The following is a 16,481-nucleotide window of genomic DNA, read 5'->3' as shown; positions in this document are numbered from 1 at the left end:
GGTAAAACGAATTCTGTGTTGTTAGAAATAAGGATCATGATTGACGGGATGGGGGTTGATTGTGACTGCAAGAGAACACCAGGAGGGTTTCTGGGGGCTGGTCTTTTCTATTTCTTGATCTGGGTGCTGGTTGCTCATGTGTATTCAGTTTGTAAAAATTTGGCAAGTTATACACTTAGGAGGTAACCTTTTCTGTGTATATTTTATACTTTAATTAAAAAGTCTTACGAAATTATTTCTCATACAAAAAAATCATTCCCTTTTTTTTTTTTTTTTTTTTTTTGAGATGGAGTTTCACTCTTCTTGCCCAGGCTGGAGTGCAATGGCACAGTCTCGGCTCACTGCAACCTCCGCCTCCCGGGTTCAAGTGATTCTCCTGCCTCAGCCTCCCAAGTAGCTGAGATTACAGGCATGCGCCACCACGCCTGGCTAATTTTGTATTTTTAGTAGAGATGGGATTTCTCCATGTTGGTCAGGCTGGTCTCGAACTCCCGACCTCAGGTGATCTGCCCACCTTAAACCTCCCAAAGTGCTGGGATTACAGGCATGAGCCACCGTACCCGGCCCAGAAAATTATTCTTCTCCTTTAGACTTAGAGTCAAATAATTTGTCAGCATTTATAACCATTAGCATTTATAACCAAAGACACAACATACCAGAATCTCTGGGACACAGCTAAAGCAGTGTTTAGAGAGAAATTTATAGCACTAAATGCCCACAGGAGAAAGTAGGAAAGATCTAAAATCGACACCCTAACATAACAATTAAAAGAACTAGAGAAGCAAGAGCAAACAAATTCAAAAGCTAGCAGAAGGCAAGAAATAACTAAGATCAGAGCAGAAGCGAAGGACATAGAGACACGAAAAACCCTTCAAACAATCAATGAATCCAGGAGCTGGTTTTTTGAAAGATTAACAAAGTCGATAGACTGCTAGCCAGACTAGTAAAGAAGAAAAGAGAGAAGAATCAAATAGACACACTAAAAAATGATAAAGAGGAGATCACCACTGATCCCACAGAAATACAAACTACCATCAGAGAATACTATACACAACTCTATGCAAATAAACAAGAAAATCTAGAAGAAATTGATAAATTCCTGGACACATACACCTTCCCAAGACTAAACCAGGAAGAAACTGAATCCCTGAATAGACCAATAACAAGTTGTGAAATTGCAGCAGTAATTAATAGTCTACCAACCAAAAAAAAAAAAACCCAATAAATCTTCACTGAGCAGTAGGCACTGATCTAGACATGTGGGATACAGCAGTGAAGATGAGCTACAAAAGCTCCTTGGCTGGGCGCAGTGGGTCATACCTGTAATCCCAGCATTTTGGGAGGCTGAGGCAGGCAGATCGCTTGAGCCCAGGAGTTCAAGACCAGCCTGAGCAATGTAGTGAAATCCTGTCTGTACAAAAAAATACAAAAATTAGCCAAGCGTGGTGGTGTGCTCCTATAGTCCCAGCTACTTGGGAGGCTGAGACAGGGAGGGTGCAGTGAGCCAGGATCACGCACTGCACCCCAGCCTTGGTGACAGAGCAAGACTCCGTCTCAAAAAAGTAACAAACAAACAAACAAACAAAAACTATGTAAAAGTAAGTTTTATATAAGTGAGAAAAGGCCTCATTGAGATGGCATCTGGACTAACACTTGGAAGGAGATAAGGGCAGTAGCCCTGTGTATGTCTGGGAGAAGAGTGTCCTGGACAGAGGGAATGGAAAGCAAAGGCCCTGAGGCAGAAGCAGGCTCGGTGTGCACGAGCAAGCACTTGCACTAGCAAGGAGACAGTGGGACTGAAGAGGAGTAGGCCAGAGCACACGAGCTGGAGATGAGGTCAGAGGCACCCCTGGAGCCAGACTGTGAAGGAGCTGGTAGGCCTCTGTAAAGACTTGGGAATTTTATTCTGCCTGAGATTGAGGGTTGAGGGGGGAGTCATTGTTTTGCCCAGGCTGGTTTGAGTTAGGTTTCAGGTGCTCGTAGTGGCAGGCCATTCATCTTCATTGCTGTAAATACATTTCAATTTATTATCCATTCTTCTATTGATTGATATTTAGGTGATTTGCAAGAGATATTAATTGTAAAGAAACTGAACAAGATATATCCTTTTTTTAAAAATTGGATAACTTTTGTGACATAACAGGTTAGTTCCAATGGCAGTCAGGCAATCAATCAATACTCATGGTATACATTAGAGATAAATTATGAGTACATGTATATTAGTGTCAAACAGTAAAGGGTGCAAGGTTGAAAATACAAAGATATGCGAGGTGGATTGCTTGCCTTCAAAGACCCTATAGTCTAGTTGGAGATAAGATATATATGCATATGGAACAGCAATTAGCAAGGACACATACAGGCAACACCAAATAACATCTTAGGCAATTTGCTCCATAAGCATTCTGAAATGGGCAAGATCACTTTGGACTCCAGTGATACAAGATTTATAGGGCAGCTGAGAATTTAGCAGAGCCTAAAAACGTACATAGGATTTGGAAAAGCAGAGACAGACTTTGCAGACATTATCTGAGCAAGGGAAATAACAAGAAGGCCAGTTTGTGTTTAAGGGGTCTGTGGGTGGTCAGTCTGAGTTAAAGTTTAGGATTCACTTTAAAGCCTAATGGAAATTTGGATAAATGTAATTCTAAAGTAAAGAGCTGCATTCAAATCTGGGAATATTGATATAGTCCACATTTCTCAATCATGTTGATGTATTAATGCCACATTTACTGCTACTAAACCTCAAAGTTCACAAGGCCTAAATGTTTTAAATATATGTATTTTTAGACCAACAAAGAAAATTCATCCAGTGTGACTGTATCAGACCCTGAGACGGAAAATAAGGCAGGCCAGACTCTGGAGAACAGCTCATTAATGGCCGAGCTCCTGAGCGATGTACCCTTCACCCTGGCCCCGCATGTGCTGGCAGTGCAGGGCACCATCACTGACCTTCCTGACCACTTACTCTCCTATGATGTCAGCGAAAACTTATCACGGTTTTGGTATGATTTCACTCTTGAAAATTCAGTGCTCTGTGATTCATAATCTTTATGTCTGTTTGCACCTTAACAGCTTTAAAATATGCTCACCTATTTTATTTGACCTGTTTGATGTTCTTTGCCGTTTCACTGTTTAAGGCCCTCAGCAAAGTAAGGATCATAAAGCAAAGAAAATAGCATTACGTTAATTACTCTATTTTTAAGAAAAATGTACATTTGTGTACAAATTGAACTTAAGTTCTACTTCCTTTCTCCCATATAATAAATATAAAAATTAGGCTATGAAGGTTTTATGAAAGGAGTCCATTCCTTCAGATGGTCTCTCAAAATATAACACCTCAAATTTATCTTAGAAGAACTGTGAAAAAGAATTGTGGCATTTTTTAGTTACCACAGCTCCGAAGTCTGAGCTAGAAGTGGGTGTGAAGTCTCCTCTCTGGTTTGTAGGAAGTTGAATTAGTGTTATTCCCAATTTTTTTTCTTCCACAGTGTTTATGAATGAATTCAGAAAAAAAGTTGCCAGTTAGCTTAATTTCTTCAGACGCATGGATGTGGAAGTTTAAAACTTGTCCTAAACAACAGTGCTAGTTTGCTGATACGAGAATGCTAGACCTGCTCTGCGTGCTGTTTCTGGAGTGGCCCATTTCCGTTTTCTGAAACTCATGGCAGCCTTTTCCATTGTGAATAATTCTTATGTTCCCACCTTTGTTCTCTGCCTTTTTGCTACTTCAGTGTGCTCTCTGACCAGCTTTCCAAAGAACTTTCCCTGCTTCTGCCTCGGTTGGCATTTGCTCTCCTTACCACATATGTTCCCCAGTTTCTGAAGAGATCCACATTTCCTTTCAACCTCTCTGCCTCCTGAAGAAAAACATCCCATGATGATACATATTATTGCTGATAACACCCTTATTTAGAAATTTGTTGGCCGCAATACAGATGGAAATGTTTTACTCCTGGAAAAACTAAAATCAACTCATTTCCAATTCGAGTATAGGCAAAACACCTACATATGACTTTTAGTTCTTGAATATCCATTGTTTACTTTAATGAAAACAGAACTGCCATTGGTCGATAAACTGTAAAGGGAAGAGGCAAATTGTGATAGAGAATTTTCTATGCCATGGGAAATTGAAATCACATTCATTTTGATGACCAGCAATATGATTTATTAACTCTGTGCCAAGTTTTAAGTATATTTTTTCACGAAGAGTGCCATAGTGAAACTAAACACTGTGCATAAAGGTACATGAATTATTCCAGTTTTAAAGTATTATTATGCATGTTTGTTTTAATAAATGTGGCATGGTTTTAATACAAATGCTATGTTATTTAAAAGTTACAGGAACATTTCTATTGACAAAAATATGCTTCCTTTACATATTATGTTACCATATGATGTTAATGATTAAATTAGATCTTTACATAGTTTTTATAAAGCATCGGTCTAGGAAATATGACTTATTGCTGATGCAAATGTGAACATTTTGTAGTAGTTTTGTAAAAGCACATCCTTTTCAAATATCTATGTTAATGTACCCTTGAAACTAAATGCAAGTACATAGTCAGTTTGTCTAGTTTATGTGTGAAATTTTGTCTAAAATACCTAAACATTTCATCTATATTTATGTCTACCATGTTATCAATGTTTATAAGTACCTTCATGTGTCTATAAAAATGTTATATTTAAATAAATGTGAATTAAAATAAAATTTTTGATTATTTTCAGATCCAGAAAAATGGGTTTTTTTGCATCATTTATATCTGAATGCAAGTTGTTAATTCTTTAGGAGCCAAAAAGTTTAAGTATATAGTTTGTATAGTGCTGGGAAAAATATGCAATTTCTTCTTACATATAAGTTTTAAGGAATAACTTTGAAAATGGTAACATCAGTAGTCCTGGCTTAATAGGACTGGAGGGATTTGAGAGAGACGACATGAGCATTTCTAGATTGATCCCATCATCACAACATTTAGTAATGGCCAATGTTAATGATCTTCTCTTTTAAACAAAAATATTGTGAAAATGACCATTTAATTTTTTATTCTGTATATAAATTAATGTTTCTATGAAACATTAGAAATCAATAAGCTAACTTCATTTTACCTAAGAAAATTGAAGCCTAGAAACACTAAATGACTTAAATCACTTAGTGATAAATAAATGCCTACCTTAATAGTGTTAGTAATTATAATATATGATAACAAAGCCTTATGATATGGTGGGAAAGAGTTCAGGCAATTGAGGCAGCCAGACAGAGTTGGTAATGGCTCCCTCCCTTATAAGCTGCGGAGCTTTCAATCAGTCCCCTAACTTCTGGTGCCCTCAGTTCTCTCAGTTGTTAAACACTAATTGTTCATAACTTGCAGCGTTATGCTAAGTTATAGTTGGTGTATGTCAAATGCCCGGCAGCCTAAAGCCTAGCACATCATCAGTATTCTGGGAAATGGATTGTTATAATTCTCGTTATTAACCATACACACACAATACTATAATGAAATGCAAAATACATATTAATTGAACTTCTTGAAGAGTAACATAAAAAAAACAGCTACCTACATTAACTGTAGATCCCCCTCCTTCCCAGTATTTTGTTCCATATTAAATACCTTACTATGAGCAATATTCCTAAAATATGTTAGTTGACTGTTCTCCCTTAGCTAAGAATTCCATAGTGAACATTTTGTTCTTTTTCTCATTATTATAGTCTTTTTCCTAATATATGTTATTATTGCAAAGTACTATAGGTATACAATGTGCAGGTGATTTTACTGAATCTTATTTATTTCTTTATTTGGGATGGAGTTTTACTCTTGTCACCCAGGCTGGAATGCAATGGCATGATATAGGCTCACTGCAGCCTCCTCCTCCTCCTGGGTTCAAGCGATTCTCCTGCCTCAGCCTCCCAAGTAGCTGTGATTATAGTTGCCGGCTACCGTGCCTAATTTTTTTTTTTATTTTAGTAGATGTGGAGCTTCACCATGTTGACCAGGCTGGTCTCGAACTCCTGACCTCAGATGATCCACCCCCCTAGGCCTCCCAAAGTGCTGGGATTACAGGCATGAGCCACTGTGCCCAGCCTTGAATCTTATTTTTAGCCTTAAAATACGTTCAAGACTTGCATGTATTTTTTTCCCAAGCTTTCTTTAAAGACATTTGCATTCTTTCCTAAAAACAGAATGAGAGAGGCTATTCTGACCATGTATTACCCTGGCTAATTAAATTTTGATCAACTGAACTTTAAAAATTGTACCATTAAAACGTTAGCAAAGGCACAATTTTTATTAACAATTGCAGAACAAATCTAGAATAGTTTTTTAAGGTAAACATTCATTGACATTAACACTTGTTTTTTTCTTTTCTTAAAGAAAAATGGTAAATTGAAAACAGTATGAAAAAATTCTTCAAAAATTCCCAGAGATTTCATTTCTCATCATTCTAAATGACAGGTGAGGAGAAGCAAGGAAAGAATCTCACCCAAGTTCTGAAACCATAGTACATCAGACTACCTCTGTACCTCCCATGGTAACAATTGATCAATAAATGAACACTGCCCTCAGTAATCTAGCAAAGAATATGTTTCTTTCAGAGATCAATGCATTATCTTATTTATTATGTCAATAACTCACACAAAATATAAGTTTATTGGAAATGTAGTTGAAGGATGTTTTGTCTTTTAAAGTTTTTGGGAAATACAGGTTTATGGACATTATCTTTTGAGCATTTGTCCCATATTACTGAGGGCATGACCTAGGTATTATTGGGAAATCTAAAACTTTCAGAATAAGTCCACTTCCATTCATACTACATTGGCTTGAAGGATTAAGTATTCTTATGTTTCAGGAAAAGGACTCTTTATGCCATATGGTTTGGCAGATAGGTGTGTGTAAGAAAGAGAAAGATGTATTGATTGACACAAGGAACTCTGTTTCAGTCGATATGACAATATGTCAGTCTTTTAAAAATTTAAATAAACTTTTTATTTTGGAATAGTTTTAGATTTACAGAAAAACTATGAAGATACCACAGAGAGTTGCCATATACCCCTCACTTAGTTTTCCCTGTTATTGACATCTCACATAACTACAGGACATTTATCACAACCAAGGAATCAACACTGGTACATTGCAATTAACTACACTGCACACCCTGTTCAGATTTCATAGTTTTCCTCTAATGTCCTTTTTCTCCTCCAGCAGCCTATCTAGGATAGTACATTACATTTATTTAGTTGTCATATCTCCTTAGCGCCTCTTGGCTTCAACAGTTTCTCAGACTTTTTATTTTTGATGACCTTGACAGTTTTGAGGAGTACTGATCAAGTATTTTGTAGAATATTTCTCAAGTGGGGTATATCTGATGTTTTCACATGGTTAGACTAGGGATATGAGTTTTTGGAGAAATACTCCAAAAAGTGAGATTATATCATATTGAGAGTAGTATATGCTATAAACATGACTTATTGCTGATGACGCTGACTTTGAATACCTGGCCAAAGTAGTGCTTCTCAGCTTTCTCCACTGCAAAAGTTATTCCTCCCAACCTTTCTATACTCTACTCTTTGGAATTAAATCACAAAGCATGACCCACACTCAAGGAGTGGGGAATTAAACTCCACCTCCTTGAAAGGCAAGTATCACATAAATTATTTGGAATTCTTCTGCATGAGAGTTGTCTCTTTTCCTCAATTTATTTATCAGTTATTTATTTATATTAGTATGAACTCAGGAATCCTCAATCTTTTTTCCAAGTCTTAATCAGTGCTATCCAAGAAACATATTTACATTTTTATGAAAGTCGATAAAATTTGGAACATTTTACATGGTGCAGATGAATACCATTTTATGTTGGATGTGATAGTATATTCTATGGTTTCCTCAAAATTTATCTTCCTGTTAATGTCAGGCATGTATCTCCTTAGTTTATCATGAATAACCATATATACCACAGACCTTCCTTGTAGGGCTAACAGTGTTGCATTGTAAGTGGAGCCCCGGTAGATAACTGGCTTTTTCCTACCTTATTCCTAAGATGGTTGCATCTTATAAATAATGTCATTCTTCAGCAAGTGGTATGGAAATGAGATTGTAATGTCATTATTTCCTCTTTAAAGAATCAAGAAAACTCATGACACAAAGAGCTCTTCTCTGTAAAAGGTGAGACTTTTTTTTTTAGTAATAGCAAAAATAAAATTGTACCTTCTTAATTTTCTAAAGAAAGATGGATTTCATTTTCAACATTAAGAGGTAGTTTTAAGAAGCAGTAGAAGTCAGCCTGGGCAACATGGTGAAATCCCATCTCTACAAAAAAATTAGCTGGGCTTGGTGGTGTGCACCTGCAATCCCAGCTACTCTGGAGGGTGAGCTTGGAGATCATCTGAGTCTAGGGAGGTCGAGGCTGCAGTGATGCAGTGAGCCATGATTGTGCTACTCCAGCCTGGTCGACAAAATGAGATCCTGTCAAAAAAAAAAAAAAAAAAAAAAAAGGGCCGGGCGCGGTGGCTCAAGCCTGTAATCCCAGCACTTTGGGAGGCCGAGACGGGCGGATCACGAGGTCAGGAGATCGAGACCATCCTGGCTAACACGATGAAACCCCGTCTCTACTAAAAAATACAAAAAACTAACCGGGCGCGGTGGCGGGTGCCTGTAGTCCCAGCTACTCGGGAGGATGAGGCAGGAGAATGGCGTAAACCCGGGAGGCGGAGCTTGCAGTGAGCTGAGATCCGGCCACTGCACTCCAGCCTGGGCGACAGAGCGAGACTCCGTCTCAAAAAAAAAAAAAAAAAAAAGAAGAAGAAGAAGAAGAAAAGGAGAGGAAGCAATAAAAGGAAGAAGAAGAGGAAGCAATAAAAGGAAGAAGAAGAGAAAGAAGAGGAGGAGGAGGAAGGAAGAAGGAGAAGCAGCAGCAGCAACAGCAGCAATAAAAGGAAACCAAGCTTCTTTTGGAGGGGAAAAGTGCCCAAGAATCTCATAGTTTTACTTCTCATTAGCGAAAGCTCACTGCGTGCTAAAACGTAAATTGGATGAGTGGATCTCATTCAGTTTCATTTGGGAAGGACACAATCAAAACAAAAAACAACTTATTTAGTCTTTACAAGACACTTGAATATAATTCCTTGTCAAGAATTTACCCAATCCCAATTTTCAACCTTACAAAAATAAATAAATAAATCAATTCCTTCCAGTCAAAGGCAAAGCAAAGGGTAATTGCATCCAGAACAGACCATCAGTTGGTTGACTCTGAAACAGCCCCAGCAGAGAGCTTGGTAGTCACTGCCCAGGCCAGAAAGGGAGTCAGACAATAGAGCATTTCAGAGGTCAGTTAAGGAGACAGGTTCCAACTTAGGACTGCTGCCAGGGATGTACAATCCAGTGCCCGACATCTGGGTTCTGCAGCTGCCAAATCTACCCCTTGTGTGGCTACAGGTGTTGGCTATAACTCTGAGGCACATGGGAGAAGGTACAGGGTAATGTCAATGTCATTGTGCATATGTGTGTATGTGTATGGGTTTTCTTTTAGTTTTTTCGAAAGGTACATAATTTATTTTGTATTTAAAATGAGTGTATTTTAAAATGAGTGTATTTTTAAAATGGCTGGGAACATTTGGGAGACTAGCAAAGAAGAAGCTTTTGTTCAAGAAGAAGGGCAAAACAAAGCTGAATTTTTACACCTACAGGGTACATTGTATGCTAACATGTTGTGTGTGATATTGTTAACTTAGTCATTTGAATAGGCCTTCTCAAGACAAAAATAAATAAATAAATGGATGCCAAAACGCACACAGGCAGTTGGTTTAAGATGAAACCTAAATACGCATTCTCTTCCTGTAGTCTTCACCCCTCATCCTTGTTTTGGATCTTCAGGAGAATTTGTCTTTATCCACACATATTTTTGAGCCTGGAACAGACTGTATGCAGTCTTCTATCACACTATACCACTTGTAGCCATCAACTAACACAGCTTAAAACAAGAACACTAAACTTTCCTCTCCTTTTTGCAGGAAACTTAGCTGCTATTTGTAAAGCAAATCTGGAAGTTTCTACCTCAGATAGCTAGTTGAGTTTCCTAATCCTAAAGATGTAGGCAACAGTAGAAGAAATGAAGATGATTTAGAGAATGGAATGATCCTGGTAAGAACTTTAAAGAACAGATGGTCATTAGGTTAGAAAAAAAAAATACAGATCTATATCTCCACAAATTAATTGGATATTTCTTCCATGTTTTGCCTATTCCATATGCTGAAATTAGAAATTGAACTTCAAGGAGGAGGAAGGAATCTACATATTTTATCTTCATATTGAATCCCTTCTAAAGAGAAATGCTTGAGTCCTTGGGCCAATGTCTGTCCTGCTTTTAAAACTAATGTGACCTGCAATGTTTTTTCATTGTATCCTCTATATAGTCCACCAGTCCAGAAGATTTCTGACGGGTTATACTTTGTATTTTCTATTACAAAGATCATAGGTAAATTGAATGTGCTTTTTCAAATATTAACTCCCATCCCGTATTTCACTTAAGAATCTGTGCTCTGACTGGGCTTGTGCTTAGCACATGACAACTCCTCAGTCAGGATTTGTTGAATGAATGAGTGAACCAATGAAATAAATCATGAAGTTATTTATACATGAGATTTCCCAAAAGCAAAGGAGTAGAATTTAAAAACGTTTGTCATTTCTCCAGCCTTGGAAAGAACTGTGTTTGTGCAGTTGAAAATAATGCTTAGCTTACCAGGCCTCTACAAATTGTGCCTTTAATCTGTTTTGGGTATTTTCCGTGTTTCTCAGGTTGTGTTTTCCTCTGTCCATAATGACTACGTATGTCTTCATGATGAGTAAGAGCTGATTCTAGACAATACAGTGTATGTTGGTCCGAGGTTTTATCTAGCTGCCAAGTTTCCCTTGTGTGTTCTTGGTTATGGTAGTGTGTATTCCTGTCCCAGAATGTATTAGTCCTATCTGACCTGTCCTTGAAAAATGTTTTCCTTTTTCATTTGCTTGCCTCCAAGCACATTTGGGTATTTTTAAACACTTCGTTTTTTTTAAAAAAAGATTTTTCCAGGAGCAGTGGTGCACCTTTGTTTCAGTAGTCTCCTATATCTCTGTCCTACATTTCCTACTCAGCCAGTTCTATCCCTTCATCATATAAGCATGTTTAGTGCTTTTCTAACTCCAACCCTAACCTTTTTTCCTTCTCTTTAGAATCAAGCTTCTTGAGAGAGTGGTCTATATTTGTGCCTCCAGTTTCTTACTTTCTATTCATCGTCAGCTTCTGCAATCTGATTTCACGTCCCTCATTAGAACCTCCCCTGAACTGGTTTATACTCGGCCCACCTTTAAAACCTGCCAAATGCCTTTATCTCTCTCTCTCTTTTTTTTTTTTTTTTTTTTAGACAAAGTTTCGCTCTGTCACCTAGGCTGGAATGCAATGGCAGTGGCACAGTCACACGATCTCTCCACCTCCTAGGTACAAGCGATTCTTCTGCCTCAGCCTCCCAAGTAGTTAGGATTACAGGCATGCACCACCACACCTGGCTTTTTTTTTTTTTTTTTTTTTGTATTTAGTAGAGACAGGGCTTCACCATGTTGGTCAGGCTGGTCTTGAACTCCTGACCTTGGGTGATCCACCCACATTGGCCTCCCAAAGTGCCGGGATTGCAGGCATGAGCCACCATGCCGGACTATCACTCTTTGAGGCAATTAATCACTATTGATTAATCCTACTCTCTTGAAATTGTCTTCCACCCTTGATGTCTATGACACCTTTGCTGGTTTTCCTTCCCTCTCTGTAACCATTCCATTTTAGACCTTTGGGGACTTGTTTTCACTTCTACTTGTAAAATGTTGGTGTTCTTCAGAATTCTGCCTCTGACTCTCTTCTCTACCTTTTCTTTTCCCTACACAATCATATCCATGCCTTATCTGCCATATTAATCTTCGGCCAAGAACTCTCTCAAGTTCCATATCCATATACATAATTTGCCATCAAATGTCTCCCTTGACCTTTACTCTCAGCTTCTATAACAGATCACAGTAGCTGCTATTTTTATTTGCTCTACACTCTTTTTCATCTCCCTCCCCTCTACCCACTTTCCTTTGAGGAATTCTACATCATTTTATGTAGTCCTGGTGGGAGCAGTGATACTTACGGCCATTTCTATACCACAAGGTGATAAACACGTAACCTAGCCTAGTCCAGTTATCATCCATCAACCAATACATAGATGTTAGGAGAAAGAAGCACCTATTTTGCTGGGTTACTACTGACAGCCATCCTTTCCTCCATGTTTCAAAGTCTTGACCATATTATTTGAGGCCCTGGATTACCCAAGCAAGAAACTTCTTGCTTCTTTCTTACCTCCTTCTTATCCATTCTTACCTTCTTATCCATTCTTCTTTCTTACCTCCATACTCAATTGATGATAAACTTTTGTTAATTATACATCTAAAAGATTTGTCTATCAAATGTGTAGTCCAGACCTACTACTACTCTTACTTCAGTCCCGGTCTTTATCACTTCACCCAGGATCTCCCTACATCCAGTTAAGCCTCCCTCCCATCCATCCTCTACACTAAAGCCAGAGGAAATATATTAAGAAATACAGATAAATTCCTCAAGGGCTCTATGGTGTCTCTGGAAAATTGAGGCATTTTCAGGCAAACAAGGGCCCCCCACCTGCCTCTCCAGCCTCCGCAAATGATATTGCAACTCATATATTCTGTGTTCTTGTCTATTGAGCAATGCCCTGCACTATTTAATATGCCATACCTTATTTAATTATCCTTATATTCTATTTCCTTTCTCTGGAATGCCCTGACCTTCCCTTCTTCACCCAGCTAAATCCTATTACAAGACTTTTTTTCCTGTATCATCGCCTCTAGGAGTCTTCCTTTATTTTTGCTGAGCCGCACTGATGTCTTCGCATGTTTTTGTGCTAACCTGTGCTCCCCTCTTTCAAGGTTCTTGATCCATAGTGTTGTAATTGTTTGTTCCCTGTCTGCTTCATAACTCTGAATTGATACCAACATAGACTTCCTTGATTAACATGATGCCTGACGTACAGCATGTGCTCGGTAAAAGTTTGTCCAGTAGGTGAATGATTGAGTCACTATTGATTCAAGGAAATATATGAATTATATATCATCTATATTAGACTAGTAGATGTAGCCTTTGTGTCTGTGTTGGAAGCCTTTAGGAAACCTTTCAGATATCCATATTAGAATATGCTACGTTTCCTTAATGCTCCCAAACATATCTTGTATTCTAAATAAATTAACTTCTTAAATTTCTACCCCTTTTGTTTGGTAACCTGTATCAGCGTTAATACAATAAAGACATTTTACATTTATTATAGTCTTTCAGACAGTGTTAAATCTTCAGATTAAATTTTTGGGATGTAAGTTACTATGAATCTGTGTATTATTATTATTATTATTATTATTTTAGAGACAGGGTCTTGCTCTGTTGCTCCCAGGCTGGAGTGCAGTGGTGCAATCATAGCTCACTGCAGTGTCCAAATTCCTGGGTTCAAGTGATCCTCCTACCTCAGCTTCCCCAGTAGCTGAGACTATAGGCACATGCCACCATGCCTGGCTAATTTTTCAATTTTTGTAGAGATGGGATCTCACTTTATTGCCCAGGCTGGTCATGAACTCCTGGCTTTAAGCAGTCCTCCTGCTTTAGCCTCCCAAAGTACTAGGATTATAGGCATTGAGCCACCATGGCTGGCTGGATCTATCTATTATAACGTCAGTTTACTTTATTTTTTATTTTATTTTTTTTTTTGAAACGGAGTCTCACTTACTGTGTAGCACAGGCTAGAGTGCAGTGGTGCAATCTCAGCTCACTGCAACCTCTGCTTCCCAGGTTCCAGTGATTCTCCCACCTCAGCCTCCCAAAGTGCTGGCATTACAGGTGTGAGCCACCACAACTAGCTAATTTTTTGTGTGTATTTTTAGCACAGATGGGGTTTCCCCATGTTGGCCAAGGTGGTCTCAAACTCCTGACAAGTGATCCACCCACCTCAGCCTCCCAGAGTGCTGGGATTATAGGTGTGAGCCACGGTTCCTGGCCTTTTTTTGGCTTATTTTAATATCTACCTGGGAAGAACTTTCTTCTTCCTTCTATTAAATTAACATTATTTAACGCCAATTAAATTACATGGCTCTTTTCAAAGCATGGACTTGCGTAGATTTAAATATGTACCATAAAATGGAATGCCTGATTTTTTAATGGACTGTATCATTTTGTTTTTATGTAATCTAATCTTACTGAAGGATTTGGAAATGTTAACCCTTTTGGTGATGGCCCATATTGAAAGATAAGCTCATTTTGCTTTTGAGGAAAAATAAAAATTACTTGAGGAAGGAAAACCATAATTTCGATTTTTCATGCAATCAAAACAGGTTCTAAAATATTCTTTAACTGGTCCATTTATTTGATAGCCAGTTTACTGACTGAATTTAACTTTTTAATTTCTGTAATGGATTATAAGGATTTTGTGCAACATTAGTTAACTGAATTTCTAATGAGTTTGGTTACCACGTTAATTATTGCAGCCTCTAAGCTTTCACATTTTCATGGCTCCTCTTCTCTCCCAAGATGCAAGTGCAGGTATACAATACATCATTTTCAACAAATGGAGAATAGTAGCCAATCTCTTAAAACTATGATTTAGCCTATAAAAAGAAAAAAAAAATCCTGTTGTTGGTTAACAAAATTCTCATTTCTGTTAAATAAATAACAAATTGCAAATACTTTGTAACACCAAGAAGTCTTTCATTAGAAAGAGTTTTGGGAAAACTAGTCTCCAGAACTTAAAAGCAAATCCTTTTTTTGTTGTTGTTTCTTTGTTTGAGATGGAGTCTCCTACTGTCACCCAGGCTGGAGTACAGTGGTGCGATCTCTGCTCACTGCAAGCTCTGCCTCCCGGGTTCACGCCATTCTCCTGCCTCAGCCTCCCAAGTAGCTGGGACTACAGGTGCCTGCCATCACGCCCGGCTAATTTTTTTTTTTTTTTGTATTTTTAATAGAGACGGGGTTTCACCGTGTTAACCAGGATGGTCTTGATCTCCTGACCTCGTGATCTGCCCGCCTCGGCCTCCCAAAGTGCGGGGATGACAGGCGTGAGCCACCACACCCGGCCTTTAGATTAAAATGCTAGGTTAAATTAGTGTCAGGGGTCAATAGTTTCTCCTTTTCCAAATTGAAAGACTACCTGCTGAAACTCTCTATACCCACCTTAGTTTTCCCACCTGAGTAATTTTAAGTGACTCTAAGTTTCTACACTTGGCAATATTTAACTATAAGAGAGTGATTGTAGGAATTAAACCCCCTTTAAGCAACCAATTGTCTTCTGGGTGTAGGTTATTTCCATTCATGCTTATTTCCATTGGGGCTTTTCTAGTACATGTTGAGATACACTTGAGGCATGATTTCTTTTTTATGTGGATTGTGATAAGGGCCTCATTTCCCAGTGTAATTTCTAACCACCCTAGGGGGCGAGACCACTGGACTTGCTGTTTTGTTGTGTTGAAGTACAGCAAATGTGATCTCCTTCAGCCTGGGTGTGCTTTGTTATGCTTGTTAAGTACAGAGTGCCAGAAATGTGCCCTGAGCATGACAGAACATAATACACAAAAGACAAGTTCTCTAGGTACTTTTCATTCTAGAATCTAAAATTACAGGTAGCGGTAATAGTATCAGGTTGACCACTAAAGACAGGTTTGATCATCATGAAATGCCAAGTAAGTGAGCCAGTTTAAATGAAAGTCAGGGAAGGAGGTGATTCAGAGGCCAAGCAATAGTTATTCAGAGCATCCAAAGAAAATTTGTTGGGGCTAGTATTATTTTTTTTAATTACCTTGCCTAGAATGTGTGATTTATAATGCAACAAGATATAGAAAGAATGGACAAATGGACAGGGGTGGTGGTGATAAAACAATGCAAAGCTACAGCACCTAGACATGAAGCCATATTCTCTTGTGACTAGCCTGGAAATAATGAACTATTGAGTACATGTCTCCTTTTTGGCCCCATTCTCACTATTGAAACTTATTTCCCACAGGGCCCAGTCAAGCCAACCTCTTTCCCACCTACTCATTCCTTACCTCCTTTCTGGTGCCATGTCACTCCTCTGTTGATGGTATTTCTCCCTCTTTTGGTCTTATGTCCTGCCTGTGCACACACAAACGCTCACTGCAGCTCCGTTTCCAGCCCTCTCATGAACGTGTTCTCCAGGAATGGCCGACACATGTCATCTCAGATGCCCTCTGGCTCTGGCATTCGGATTTTCCCACTGTTTCTTCCACTTGTTTTCTCACAATATTGTGTGATGAATCTTAACTCTCTAAGTACATTGTAAGATATATAAGGGTGAGCTGATGATTATTTTATGTAATAAAACACACTGCATACAGTAGGTGCTCAATGAATACCTGACTTCCAAACATTATTGGAGTTATTGGATCTCAAATGATTGACCGCCT

General features: G+C 38.4%; 2 protein-coding genes across 10 annotated transcripts in view; one reads left to right on the top strand and one right to left on the bottom strand.

Moving 5' to 3' along the window:
- Positions 1-16,481, top strand: part of UMAD1 (UBAP1-MVB12-associated (UMA) domain containing 1) — a 311,931-nt gene that overhangs the window by 228,931 nt on the left and 66,519 nt on the right. For 7 of the 9 annotated variants that reach the window (XM_015447705.3, XM_065542297.1, XM_015447702.3 and 4 more), the window contains one exon: positions 2,788-4,736. The exons of the other annotated variants lie outside the window; for them this stretch is intronic. In XM_015447705.3, the coding sequence (XP_015303191.1) occupies positions 2,788-3,045 (258 nt within the window). In that variant the 3' untranslated portion in view covers positions 3,046-4,736. Of the gene's footprint in view, positions 1-2,787; positions 4,737-16,481 lie in introns of those variants that run through there. 9 annotated transcript variants of the gene reach the window in all.
- LOC102132884 (uncharacterized) overlaps positions 14,414-16,481 on the bottom strand; it is an 82,542-nt gene continuing 80,474 nt past the window's right edge. The window contains exons 5-6 of the mRNA XM_074036526.1: positions 16,104-16,342; positions 14,414-14,672 (exon numbers count right to left, since the gene is read on the bottom strand). The gene's annotated coding sequence lies outside the window, so the exon portion shown is untranslated. The remainder of the gene's footprint in view (positions 14,673-16,103; positions 16,343-16,481) is intronic.

This window comes from Macaca fascicularis, chromosome 3 (genome assembly GCF_037993035.2).
Source record: "Macaca fascicularis isolate 582-1 chromosome 3, T2T-MFA8v1.1".
NCBI lineage: Eukaryota > Metazoa > Chordata > Mammalia > Primates > Cercopithecidae > Macaca > Macaca fascicularis.
The sequence above is the reverse complement of the archived record's forward strand: the minus strand, read 5'-3'. Positions and strand labels throughout refer to the sequence as shown.